The 13745-nt window shown below is 42.7% G+C and overlaps 1 protein-coding gene across 1 annotated transcript in view; it reads left to right on the forward strand.

The window, feature by feature from the left end:
• Positions 1-980: 980 nt before the first annotated feature.
• Positions 981-13745, forward strand: part of spon1b (spondin 1b) — a 71548-nt gene continuing 58783 nt past the window's right edge. Inside the window, exons 1-2 of the mRNA XM_080761553.1 lie at positions 981-1846; positions 3661-3767. Coding sequence (XP_080617679.1) covers positions 1618-1846; positions 3661-3767 — 336 coding nt within the window. The 5' untranslated portion in view covers positions 981-1617. The remainder of the gene's footprint in view (positions 1847-3660; positions 3768-13745) is intronic.

The following is a 13745-nucleotide window of genomic DNA, read 5'->3' on the forward strand; positions in this document are numbered from 1 at the left end:
TGTGACCAGTGGCCATCATGAGGACAGTACTATAGTCATCAGTGTTGTTTAAACGCCTCGCAGTGGCCTTGTGAGCTTGTAGATCAGCTACTGTATTAGTACAGTATAACTCTGAGATCCCCTATAACGGGACTCGAACATGCGACGTGCTGTCAGGCCAAAGCCGATATGTGGCATGTTGTGCCTGGACCATTTGGCCAGCGGACCCCCCAAATCGCGATTTTTAAGGGCCACTAGCCCCTCCTATGACCAGCTTTGTCTGTTTGTGTGAACACAAACACGATGATTTGATTGGCTTACCACCCCATAGCGATGATTTGATTGGATATTGAGGGTAAAAAGTGAGGGCAGAAAAGTGAAGACGTCAAGTGATTGGCCGGAATGACATTTTTTATGATTTGATTGGCTGAGCACAGAATGTGTTTTCGCCCCTCACAAACTCACAACACATCACATTAGGATGTGCTTTAGCTTGTAGATCGGCTATTTTCAAATAGTCAATGTTTATAGGTTAAACAGAGGTTAAATCAGAGGTTAAACTGATGCCAATTTTGCTGCGAACCAGATCCCATTTTGAGAACCATGTCTGGGTTTCGTTATAGCTATGCAACCATAAAGTAGGTAAACTAGGCTACAATAGTTATGGCTGCATGTATCGTCCAGCTTTCATTTCTGGGGCTGGGCACATCTGGGCAATCTGATTAGTCAGAAAACTGGTTGCATATTTTATTGAAACCTGAAAAGCACTCTATTCTTGAGAGAACATACATTATGTATACATAATGCCAATTAGTCGTTCCTGTAAGCAATTAAATGTTTTCTTAGTTCCCATTGTTAATTTGTTAACCACACTATAAGAAACTGACACCAATTCGTGCGTAAAGCGCGCACAGTGCGTGTGGTGTGATACTGCGATTGTGTGGAGAAGTAAAATACTGGGCGCGATTTGTGAGAATGATGGTCCCCTGCTGCTGGTCTGACAGCCAGACAGACAGAAGCTTCCCCAAGAGCTGCTTCTGCGCTCACAGGAACAGGAGGGGGGGAAATGTCTGTTTTTTGTTAAAAGTCCACAGATGAGCTGCCTCTTTCTTTCGTGACTCCAATTTAGACCTTCCCTTGTCCAACGGAGAGGAAACACCAGTGCCCGAAAAAGTCGAACTTCGTTATTTCCTGAACGCCAGCTGCGCTGACAGACACTATATGCATATCAAACATAATTGATAGATTACGGAACAATTTATGGAGCAATTGACAGATTACGGGACACGCTGAGTGAGTGACAGATTAACCGAACAGCATTTCAGTCCGCGTGTACGCTATATTACGTTATGCTTCAAGTTATTTGTACTACCGCGTGTGCCGTGCTGTGCCACTGAACTTGAGACGCGCTGCCTGCAACTCCTCTCCGCGGTTGCTTCATCTCATCAGAATGGTTCCACAGCTGCTCTTCATCCCGAACTGTCGAGTAACATTAGAAGCCTAGTTTGGTGCGAGTAATGTCTCAATGAATATCTGTTTGGCGTAGATTTGGTCGAGCGTTCATTCTTTCTTCTCCGGCGGCGGGGGGGAGTTCTATTTGAATTGATACAGACTCCTCTCGACTCGAGGTTCTACAAAATGGGAATATACCTATATTTACTGCTTTTGCAGTGTTTTGTCTCGAGTTTTGTGGTGTGCAACGCGGTCGCTTTCGTTGAGGAGGCGCCGGCCGGCAGATCACCGGACGGGTACTGCGGTCGTATCCTGCGGGCGCAGACACAGGGGACCCGGAGGGACGGCTACCACGAGTTCAGGCTCCGAGTGGAGGGGGACCCGGAGACCTACCAGCCCGGGAGCACCTACAGGGGTAGGCTAAAGTTACATTTATACTCATAAATCATAAATATACATAAATTGCACACAAAAAATAAGAAAAAAAATTGGCATGGGGTCTTTGTAAAATGCACTGCACAATGCACAACCTCATGGCATATGATTATGAAGAATCCCAATAGAAAACAAGCCAAGTGCTTTCTTGGGTGATTTTAAATCCTCTGGGCAGAGTCAGACCTTGTATTGAACTGTACTTTCCTGTGCTTTTTTCTGCAAACTGTTAATAAAGTATTCAATCAAACAACCAACCAGAACCAACCAATCAGTTAATTTGCCTTGCCTGCCTTGCCAATCAGTTAATTTAACACCGACTAGTGTAGGCTACTTGGGTCTACATTAAATATCATCACCCGTCCATTTGGTAGTGTAACATTATTACTTGATTTGTAGGCTAATTTGCACTAGAGTGCTGAGCTGCTGATTGTACACATTAATTTATGAAATTATTTAAATTTTAATGTGTGCATGCAAAAATGTTGCTAACTGTAACAGCAGCTGAAGGATGTTATCTGTCACCCTGTCTTTATCTTTCTCTCTGTTTGTTTGGGTTTCCTCCTCATGCTCCCTACAGGGAGGGAGGGGTGTGGCCTTGATAGGAGCCACTTTGTGATAGCATTTCTGACCTATATTTCTTCTTAATTTATTCCTCTTTATTCCCTTAAGTCAGTGGGTGAAGAAGTTGGACTTGAGCTTGAAAACTTTTTCAACTTGAACAACACACACATACAGTCTTGTGGTCAAGTCTTGTTTTAAAAACTCAGTGAAGTGCAACATCTCTTAAGTCCAGTGAGTCGGTGCTGGTGCGATGAGGAATTCAAGGAGATTATTAAAATAATATTTCTGCATTGGGGTGTCCAGATTATGAACATGTGACAGTGTGCGTCAATCTTTGTGGCTAAATCTATTCAACACAATTTACAATTGACATTGAATATCTGTGAAATACACACATTTACTCCACAAGTCTTTAGTCAGAATGTAATACTATTTTGTAAAATTATACTATATTTTTTCACTACGTGAGCAGCTCTCGGGGTGTGGCATATCAACATTTCATTAAATTCATTTTTTATACTCTGAGTGAAATCAACACTCAATTTACAGCTCTATAGATACAGCAACAGACTGAGATTTCTTGTCACCCTTATGTCTGAGGTTCTGAGTGCCTGTTATAAGAAAGTACTCAAATGGTGTGAACGTCATGACGCATGGGAATGTCGTCAGAGAGATATAACACAACGGTAATAATAAAATAAACGCAACACAGGACAGTCGGATACAGACTGTATCTGTCCTGCGTTTCTTACCTGCACTACTGCAATGACAATGGCATTTCCCTTGTGGGATAAAGCTATTATCTACTTATCTAGATCTATGGTGTCACCCTGCATCCAACAAAGTGACCCACTGTATCACACACATGCACGCACACATACGGCGTAAGCACGCATCATGCTGATGAATTGAAAATGGAGGACCCTGGTATAAACAAATCTTAGTGCTTCTTATGGTTTTATCCTCGTAGCTTTGTTTGACTCATGCTTACGTTTGAAATGTATACTGTGAATAAAAATCGCACGCACGCAGACACACGCAGACACACGCAGACACACACACACACACACACACACACACACACACACACACACACACACACACACACACACACAGAGCAGGCCCTGGATCCATAGACAACCTTTTATTGGACCCACGCTACAGTGTGTGTGCTGAATAATGCAGTGCCATTAATGTAGTAACATTATTACTGTATATGTCTTCTCCACACAGTGACACTGCTGGCCTCCAGTCCTAACTACTTCAGAGGTTTCACACTCATCTCTCTTAAGGAGGGAAAGGAGGGAACCACAGACGACGACTACGCCGGCCAGTTCCAGGTAGGGAATAATAACACAATGGTTGTTACTAATATGGTCACCCTATAAAAGAGTTGTTGGGCATGAGTTTGGTATGGTTCGGGTTCGGGTAAAGATCTGGGTACGGTGTTCCATCGGGGCCTCCATCTTTTCCAGGGAGCCCCCCAGAGCGGCTGGCCAACGTTGAAGCCGCCAAACTCTACTGTAGTATAGTAACACGAAACACGGAGCGCTCTAGTAGAGCGCTCTTCCGGTTCTTCATCGCCACTGAGCAACTTCCATTGAAATGAATGTTGGGGGGGCGGGGCTGTCCGCTCTTGAGTGTACAGGATTTGATGAGGTCAGATCAACATAATATGGAATGTCGAAACAGGAAGGACGGGTGGGGAGGGATCAACATACCGTATGGAATGTCAGAACAGCTTATGGAGATTTAAGGGTTTGAGGTCAGATGTAGAGTTGCTGGCCGGCTCCATATATGCAGATATGGAGATCTAAGGGTCTGATGTCGTGGGTGACTAACTAACAGATGGACGGACGGACGGACGGGCGGGAGATTGTCATAGTAAATGCTACCTACGGTCACAATTACTGGTGTAGCTTACATTGTGTACGAGGGATACACCAATTCACCCTTTGTCAAAGTGTCCTTGGGCAAGACACTGAACCCCAAATTGCTCCCGATGTGCTGGTTGGTACCTTGCATTGCTTCCGCCGCAATCGGTGTATGAATGTGTGTTTGAATAGGTGAATGTAATGCATGTAATGCACAATCTATGTTTCACCTGACAAAAAGACCAGACATGTAAAGATGCATGGTACAGTATAGCACTCACCAACATTACAACAAATGCTAACGTTTTGGCCTAATTGGCCTTCATCAGTGCAATGATGAACACATTCATGTTATCAATAACATATATCCAATGCTCCGAGTGGATATACTGTCTGTGTACAAGAACGCCAGGCGTGTGGAGCGTGACTACTTGTTGACAACGGTTTAAAGTTATTTAAAGCAGACTGTAAACAAAGTAAAATCCAGTATAGACTAGTCGCGTCCGTTTTCTCCGGTGTGTTCATGAGGTTTTTAATGGGAGAAAAGCTCCACAACCCTCGCAACCCTCCTACCATCTAGAGAGAACCATAACGCAGCAGGGACAGGCTGTGCTTCGAGAAATAAATAAACCCATTGTAGTGTGTACCCACCTGATATGCAGCAGAGTCGTTTATCTGACATGTTTTAATGCACACGGGACTCCACTCTGCTGCTTCCTGTAGTCATACAGGGGGTGAAGGAGTTGCTGCTGCACAGACAGCTCTGCAGGAGGGAGGAAGAAGCTTCCCAGAGATAGACTACATAGTTCTGTTGCAAAAAGAGAAACTAGTTCTCTCATTTGTTGAGTTCTTCTGGGCTGACACAAACATGACATGTTTCCAACGGATAAGCGCATATTCCCTCCAGTGAAGGCAAGGGAAAGCGGAGGAGCGAGCGAGCGAGCAAGGGTGGGTGAGTGGGCTGGTAGGTAGGGGGAGAGTTAGGTAGGCCTAGGGGGAGAGTTGTAGAAAGGCATGAGAAACGAGAGCGAGTGATATGGAAAGGGAGGAGAGAGGGGAGAGAGAGAGAGAGAGAGAGAGAGGGGATGTGATGTATTTTGTTGACTAGTAGTAACTCAGCTCCTACTGCGCTGGAGAGCTCCTGAGGAGAGAGACAGACTTCCTCAATTACCTCCTGCAGTGTAAACAGAATCACACATCTCTAGCTGTTTCCGCTCCCTGACACTAACCAGATCCATACCAAGGAGAGACTGTGCAATCCTCTGTACAGTATGTAGCCTCTGTAGCCAACAACTTCAAGAGGGCGATGGATTGGAGCATTAGTTTGATTCGATTATATTATATTCGATAATGGCTTTACGGAACATGCACCTAATACAGAATGGACATCAAATGCTAGAGTCATTATTCAACCCATTCATCTTGAAGCTCAGCCTTTGAGCTGCACTTGCTCAGTGTATCAACATATGGAATGTCAGAACAGGTCAGCTCCGTATGGAGTTCTAAGGGTTTGGGGTCAGATGTATACAGTTGCTGGCCAATATTGATGACAGGGAACTCCATATATGGGCATTCCCATATATGGGCTTAATATTGATGACATCAGGGATCTCCATCCCTGATGATGTCACGAGGCATGGCCATACTGTATGGTCATGCCTGGGGTGACCAACCAACCAACCAAACAAACAAACAAACAAACTGACTGGCCGGAAATGCATGATTTCATAGTAAATGCGACCTGCAGTCGCTATTATATTATATCTTATTATTAAAACATAATCTTTTATCCTGCTACTCTACTTCATGATCTCTTTACTGCAGTTTATACTCCTTGTGTTTGACTGAACACAGTAACATCCATTCCTCAGAGTTCATTTATCCATTTGTAAACGGGTAAAAAGAGCATCTGAGGGAGGTGACTATAAGCAGATAAAAGAGGAACTATTCCAAGTGTACAGCATGTGACACTGGAACAACAGGAGCTTACCCAAAAGATCAGGGAGGTTGAGCATGTTAACAAGAGGCATGGCCAGAACTGGAAGCTCATCAATGACCGGGTAGCACTAGTACAAATCCAGTGTATAATGCTTTGTGGAACAAGTTTAAAAAATCTTCAGGAATGACATGAAGATGGCAATAAAGAAAAGACGGGTTCTTAGTCTTACCCCCCCATCAAAGAATATTGATGGTGGCCCCCACAGTGAATCCTTGTCCCAGGGCCCAGAAATGTGGTGCTACACCCCTGCTGCTACACAGCTGGTGTTGATCAACAACAAGCATGTCTTTTTTGTATGAATGCAGACATGTCATTTTTAGAACATCCACTTTGTCACATCAGCAACGCAAACCCCCTGGTTTGATTTAACTAATTTAATCCATAACAAACATGTCCGCCCACTCTGTCTCAAATGGATTTCCAGTCCCTGTATATCTCAGCGGGCCTCCTTTGAGAATGAGTCACACGCAGGCAGACACTTGACTAGCGTGGGTTTTAATGAGTTTTCTTTGTGTACTATTAATTACATACAATCCACAAAGTGTTCTGTATCCCATCTCCCAAAAGACTCTAACTGAGGTGTTCGGTATTCCATCTCATGAAATACTGTAGAACACTGTTGATGTGTTATGTCAAACAGAAGGAAAGGTGTTGTGTTATTAACTGGAGTAGGAAAAAAAGGGCAATTTGACCGAAAGTCTGTCTGTGTGATGGGAGGACTTCATGCCGTCACGCGAGTCTTAAGAACTGTTGGAATGACTACAGTAGATGTAGACGGACGAAGGAATTAAAATAGTGAGAGCATAAACAAATACAAAAAGAACAATCTGTATACCTACCTACAGTAGTTCTTCCTCCCAAGCATTTTTCAAATACCTAGAGATTAACTTTTTTGACTCGGGTGGACACAGTAAATGTTATTACAAGTTATCTACAGGGAGAAACTCAAAACTGCGCAACACTGATGAGGTGTTCTGTCAAACAGAGGGAAAGGAGTGTATACATACTGTAGTTGTGTTACTAACTAGAGTAGGAAAAAAAGGTAAATTTGACTGAAATTCTGTCTGTGTGATAGGTGGACTTGTCACGCGAGTGTTGAGAACTGTGGGAATGACTACAGTAGTAAGTTGTTCAAATTCTTGATAATTTACCATTGTCAGCTATATTACGTCGTTGAATTCTTCTGCTTTTCTTTAGAATTATTATGGAAAAGAGTAATATTACTCTTCACCCATATGGGTTTGAGGTTTGGGAATGAACTCTTAATTTCTTGTATAAAAAAATAATGCAGTGATTTAGTTTGCCAGTGATTGATAGTGGATCAACAATAAGTGGCAGCGTTGCTATGTGCATGATATGAGTGACTGCAGGGATTTTACCTAAATGACCTCAATCCATCAAACTCCACATGCATTATCAGAGAGGATTGCGTAATGATATTAACGCAAAAATTCAAGGTTGTATTTCCCCCAAAGAATCTTCGTCTGGTTTTGCAGTGTCATGATACTGTGTAGACCTACACTGTACAGAGGAGCTTGTAGGTTGGAAAGCTCCAAGTCCTGCTCTCCCCTCGTTTTGGTTTCTGTTTTTCAGTTGTTTCTGGCATGTCTTCTGGAATGTTCCCGCCTGCTGTCTCACTGAGGTGCAAAAAAAAGAAAGAAAAAAAAATAGAAGACAGCTTTTCACACAATAATTCTAACAGCCATAGAGAGTTCCTGCTTTATTCTATGTTCACCCTCTATTTCACTCAGCCATTATAAGACTTGTTTAATGCCTTATAGGCCTGTGTGTGCACTTGTATGTGTGCGTTCGTGCATACTTAGTGGAGTAGATGTGTGTTTTTCCCAGCCATCGTCTTGCTACTTCGGACTGAGTGGAACATGGGTCATATTTATCTAGGCTAGTGACATGTTATTGCCCAGCAGGGAGACAAAACGGAGCTTGTTTGGTTAAGTGGAGTGATGAGCACACATCAGATATTAACTTTTTTAAGGCTATATACTGTAGGGTTCTGAGTTTAGTTGCGGATAAACAAACACAATCAGTTTTGAAGTGCCTAAGCTGAAGTCGTTCCGTACTTTTTCAGAGATTCAGACTATTGCATAATAAGCCCAGCAATGAGAGAGAGAGAGAGAGAGAGATATATATACAGGTATATGTGTGTTTGCGAACGCAGTGAGCACTTACTATGAGACCTAGCAGATCATGTCTGTCCGTGCGTGTGTCTGTGTGTCCCCCCTTTGTGCCCATATATGGAGCTGAGTGATTTGTTTGTCATTGATGCAACACACTCCATATTTGGACGTATAGCTGCTTTGGGGACTCCTTATATGGTTATGGCTGAGTCATGGTGACATGAGTGTGATGGTGTGGTCATTAGGCCATTTTGTGCCTACATTTTGTGCCTACACAAAAAATAATAACTTAAAAATAAATCTTAAAAAAACCCAAATATGTACGAGCTGCGTTCGCTTCCCACGTTTGCGCGTCTTACTGGTTATATACAGTGTATATATATATACACATACAGTACACATACACTGCTGCCGAGAGGATCTTTAAGGAAAAAGACTGAATGCACTGTGTGCAGAGCTGAAATGACCGTGACCTTGTGTGCCAATACAACAATAGCTCTCAAACAATACGCAGCCCAATTCCCCAGGTTCCAGCTCCGAGATAAACACCCCAAGATTTAGCACCAATCAAACACAAAATAGGACATCGCCATCCAATGCTCATTTACTGCTCCTTGTCCTTCATGGACACGTTTTTTATATTCAGACAAGCAATGTGTAACTCTACTTTTAGTAGCTATTTGCAGTGTCTTTGTGGTGAAAAAGACAAGAGGATCAGCAATCTAGTTGTGCTAGTGCTTTCAATGTGTAACTTGCATGGTAGACTCATTTTATTGTTGGGAATCTGGGATGAATGTTATGTCTTTGTGTGATGAAATAATTACGTGGCACTTAAGTGAACTGGATTGAAAGGGCTGTGAAGAATACAATAGTTTTGTTCTTACAGTTATGTAATTTGTTCTCGTCTGTCTGGAGGTCACGGCGCTTTCATCATTTTGGACTGCAAAGTCTGAGCAAGTTGTCAACACTTTTCATTCATGCTGTTCTATCTGACAATAGCCTAAACAAAAAAAGAGAGTCTGGAACTAAAGATTTGCGTGTGCACGAGCAAACGCAATTCAAATCTAAAAACAATTTAAATCTGTAATAATGAGTAACTATCAGCACTATTTAGTATTCATCACTGGTGTCATTTTTCACTTCACTTTGCAGTTGTTCTGTCCCCTGTACCATGTTGATCTGTATTGTACTGTATTGTATTGTGTTTTTGTATGGATATAGTGTTGGGTGCTTATGCACACATGGCATCAACGGTGTTGTCACTGTTGTGTGCTGGCACACTATACACTCTGTCTTTCTTTTATCATTCATTTTTTAAGAGCCTGCTCAGGGACTACAGATGAAATTTAGGTTTGGCTAACTCTGCCAAAGCTTATTTACATTGAGGTGAAAACAAAAAAAACATTTTTTGATTAATGAGCTTTGTCCCATATAATTACATAAAAAATTTCCCTTTTTTTTTTTAAATTGACAGCCAGAAGGCATTAGAGAATGAAGGATTATTTTTAATAGATCCACACAGTTACAGATTATTCTAGGAGGAGGCTTTTAGGAGATGTAATGTAAGGCTACTGTACTCATTGGATGGATGACACAAGCTGTTGCCCTTGATTTTAGTGAGCTTGTGTTTGATGAGACCCACGCATTCATGAAACACAGGATAAGATGTAGATTTCCTTTGTGCAAGCACACATGACTCATGATGACGCTGTCGTCATGGTGATGAGTGGATACAATAGATAGATGAAAAAGTCTTTTCATCTATCTATTTTTCACTCACGAAAACTAAATAAAAACGAAGCTATGACGACTAAAAGTAAGTATATATAGACTTAATGTATTGACAATTCCGTCAACAAATAAAAACTAACATCAGTAGTGTTCCCTTTTGGTTCTTGGAGGCTGTTTCAGCCTTTAACACTACACCCTCCCCTAAGGCAGCCAGCTGCAGGGTGATCAGACCTGAGCTTGCGTCCCGTGCCCAATTAGTCATGAGAGTCGCCTTGATGTTGAAGGGCATCCCGTGGGTCTATGCAAGGGCGTCCTTTTCCCTGAGTCAAGCCTGAGCTTCTTTCGGTTTCGGTCTGCCTCCGGTGCAGCTTTGATGGCTGAGCGCTGAGTCTGGCCTCTGACTCCCCCAGGTCTGCAGCCTGGTGGTAGATCTGGCCAAAAAGCCTCTACACCCCACCTCAACTGGGCAGTTTTTATATGATGTAATAAGGTGGCCCCAAGATCTCAGCAGTGATCTAAAGTGTTGATCTATACAGCTTTGATTGATACAATTGATAGATTGCTCAGGGAAAATTGTTTTTGCCTCCTACTCGGAGGCTTCTACCAAGACAAGAGATTTCTCTGACTTTATGAGTTACGTGTGTCTTCAAATGTTGACGTGACATTTCAATCTGTCCGTCTGTCTGTATACGTGTGTTCGTCAGCAAAAGTTTCAATCCGCACTTGGGTCCCAGAGGTTTCGCTGCTGGTTAACTATAGTTGGGTCGTTTATGGCAGTTCCGTGACTGCGGAGAGCAAAGGTCTGTTTCTCAATGGATTTGTCATCTAGGAGGGTTATTAAACATTATTATGTATTTTATTTTAAATACACCCCGGCCAAATTTGTTTAATAACCCTCCTAGATGACAAATCCATTGAGAAACGGACCTTTGCTCTCCGCGGTCACAGAGCGGCCATAAACAACCTAACTAAACGACTTCGCATATAAATACAAAGCTGCAATGTATGTGCTGCCTGCCTGCACGCACACACGCACGGACGTACACACACACACACACACACACACACACACACACACACACACACACACACACAAAGTTAATATTATTCTAATTGTTGATTTTCTCCAGAGATCTTTACTCTGTCCCATCTCCCCCTCCCTCTTTCTGTCGTCGTGTGTGCTTTTGCATTTGCTTTAGCAGACATCTGTGTTTACCATCTCCGCTGACAAAGACGGTGGGATGAACTCTGGCCACAAGCACGCACATGCACGCACGTACACAGACATTCCAGCAGTCGCAATTAAAACAAAGGCTCATTAACCATGCTGTGCGTTTACTGCCTTCTCTTCAACCCTCACTCGCTGTCTTGCCAGATGTTCAGAGACCAAACTTTAGGGACTGAAACTTAACCATTTTGACCTGAGATCAGATTCTAAAAATGTCTTCTACGTCCTGACAGTTTTCTGAAAAAGCTATATTTATATTCTTATATTATATTATATATTTATATTGTTCTTCGATTTTTCAAAAATAGCAGACCTACAAGCTCGTAGCGCGCCACTCGGTGGCGCGCTATGAGCTTGTAGATCTGCTATTTTTCAATAGCTAAATGCTTGTGTGTAATGCAAAGTGTATACAGTAGGTCACAGGTCCAAAGTGCGGCCCGCGGGCCAAATGTGGCCCTGGGGGCGAATTTTATACGGTATGCAGCTTCATACCTAAATTGCATTATGAGCACCCCACCCAACAGTATGGAACATTTTTACATTAACGTTGTTTAACCTGGGCATTTCACAGAGTATATAGTTTGTCAGTTCCTTTGTTGTTCCTTATATTTCTTTATTTTTTTACCTTGCTTGCTTGCCCTAATGTGACATAAGGCTGAACAAAGGCTGAGATACACTTTTTGTTCACAGCACACACCTTACAAAAGACCATTGATATTAAATATTGATAGTTAAATAGAATCTTTTAAATCCGAAGGTACATTATGTAGTTGGCCCTTGGGTGTTTTAATATTTTCTAATATGGCCCCCTTTTGAAAAAAGCTCTTTACACTCACTGGGCTGGTTTCCTATCAATTTGTCATATCTTGACTCTAATCTAATTCTATTTCTGCGTGCGTCTTTCACATCTCTCTCTCTCTCTCCCACACACTCTCTCTCTCACTCTGCCTGCCTGCCTGACTCTGCTCATTAAGTCATCTCTCATCATTGTGTTTGCATCTAGACTTAGCTGTCAGAATCGTACGTAGTCTTGGCAAAACAGGCGTAAACCGTGAAGTGAATAATGAAGTTTGGAAGAAGTAGATTGTGTGTGTGTGTGGGTGTGGGTGTGCGCCCCAATGTGTGACAGGGGAATGTGTGAAGTGAGGGATCTTTTTGTGAGTCACATAAGTGTCTAGAGAGAGCTGTTGTCTCTGTCTTTATATCCTGTCAGACTGCAGCTGGAGCATATTGAGTGGAGTGTGTGTGCGCGCGTGTGTGTGTGTGTGTGTGTGTGTGTGTGTGTGTGTGTGTGTGTGTGACTGTGTGTGTGTGTGTGTGTGTGTGTGTGTGTGTGTGTGTGTGTGTGACTGTGTGTGACTATTTGTCTGACAAGGATGCGTTTGAGACAGAGATGAGTTTGATACGTTTTTAAATGTACCAGGCTATATATTATATCCAAAGTCACACATATATGGGCTGAGCACAACACTGTAGCGTGATTACTTTACTTTCAGTCCTTCGCCGTGTTAATTTTGACAGCACATTTTGATTTAGTCTTAGTCTTTTCAATAAAACATAATTTAGTTTTAGTCCTAATAATTAGTTATCTGAAATGTTTTAGTCTTAGTCTAGTCAAAATAATAGTCTTAAGTCTTCGTCAGCATTGCAACAATGTTGTGTGCCCATCAAAGTGCTGTCATCACTGCTGCTCTGCCATGGGCCTCCGGGTGCCTTTTATGCAGGCACACAGGCACAGTACACAGGCACGGACTGGCACGGAAAATCGGCCCTGGCGTTTGTGGTCTTCACCGGCCCAAAGACTGCTCAAAGACGCTACTATCTCTTTTTTATTACTTTTTATTTTAGTTTTGGCTCTTTTCTCTCTTTTTCTCTTGTTTTGGCCCTTTTGTCTGGGCAGTCCAATCTGACTGTCCAATCCGGGCCTGATTATAAAGTTAACATAATTCTGCTCCTTAAACCAATGGATCAGACTTGCGTTCTGTTCACACAGTCAGTGGGACCAGGAAGGAATGAAACCCAAGCCCATTACAAACCCCCTAACACATTTATTGAGTACCCGGTATCGATAAGCTTTGGGCTTGTCGAGCCTGCTATCGAGCATTGCAGGCCATGACGTCATGGTTAAACAATCAAGACGAGAGGCGATCAATAATTAAATCTAACTAGAAAATGTGCCCCTCGGGGCACCGGTCTCCACCAGGGCAGGTCAGGTTGTGGCCTCCTGGTGGCGCTATAATAGGCCAATGTGAAAAGGGTGACATTTCTTCTTACGCCTTGGATGGCAATTGGATGATTTGAGGCATTTTGTTCCAAAAATGTCTTTTGGAAAAATCCACCTGTTGGTGGTG

The sequence above is a fragment of the Protomyctophum bolini genome (genome assembly GCF_963924005.1).
Source record: "Protomyctophum bolini genome assembly, chromosome: 4".
Lineage (NCBI taxonomy): Eukaryota > Metazoa > Chordata > Actinopteri > Myctophiformes > Myctophidae > Protomyctophum > Protomyctophum bolini.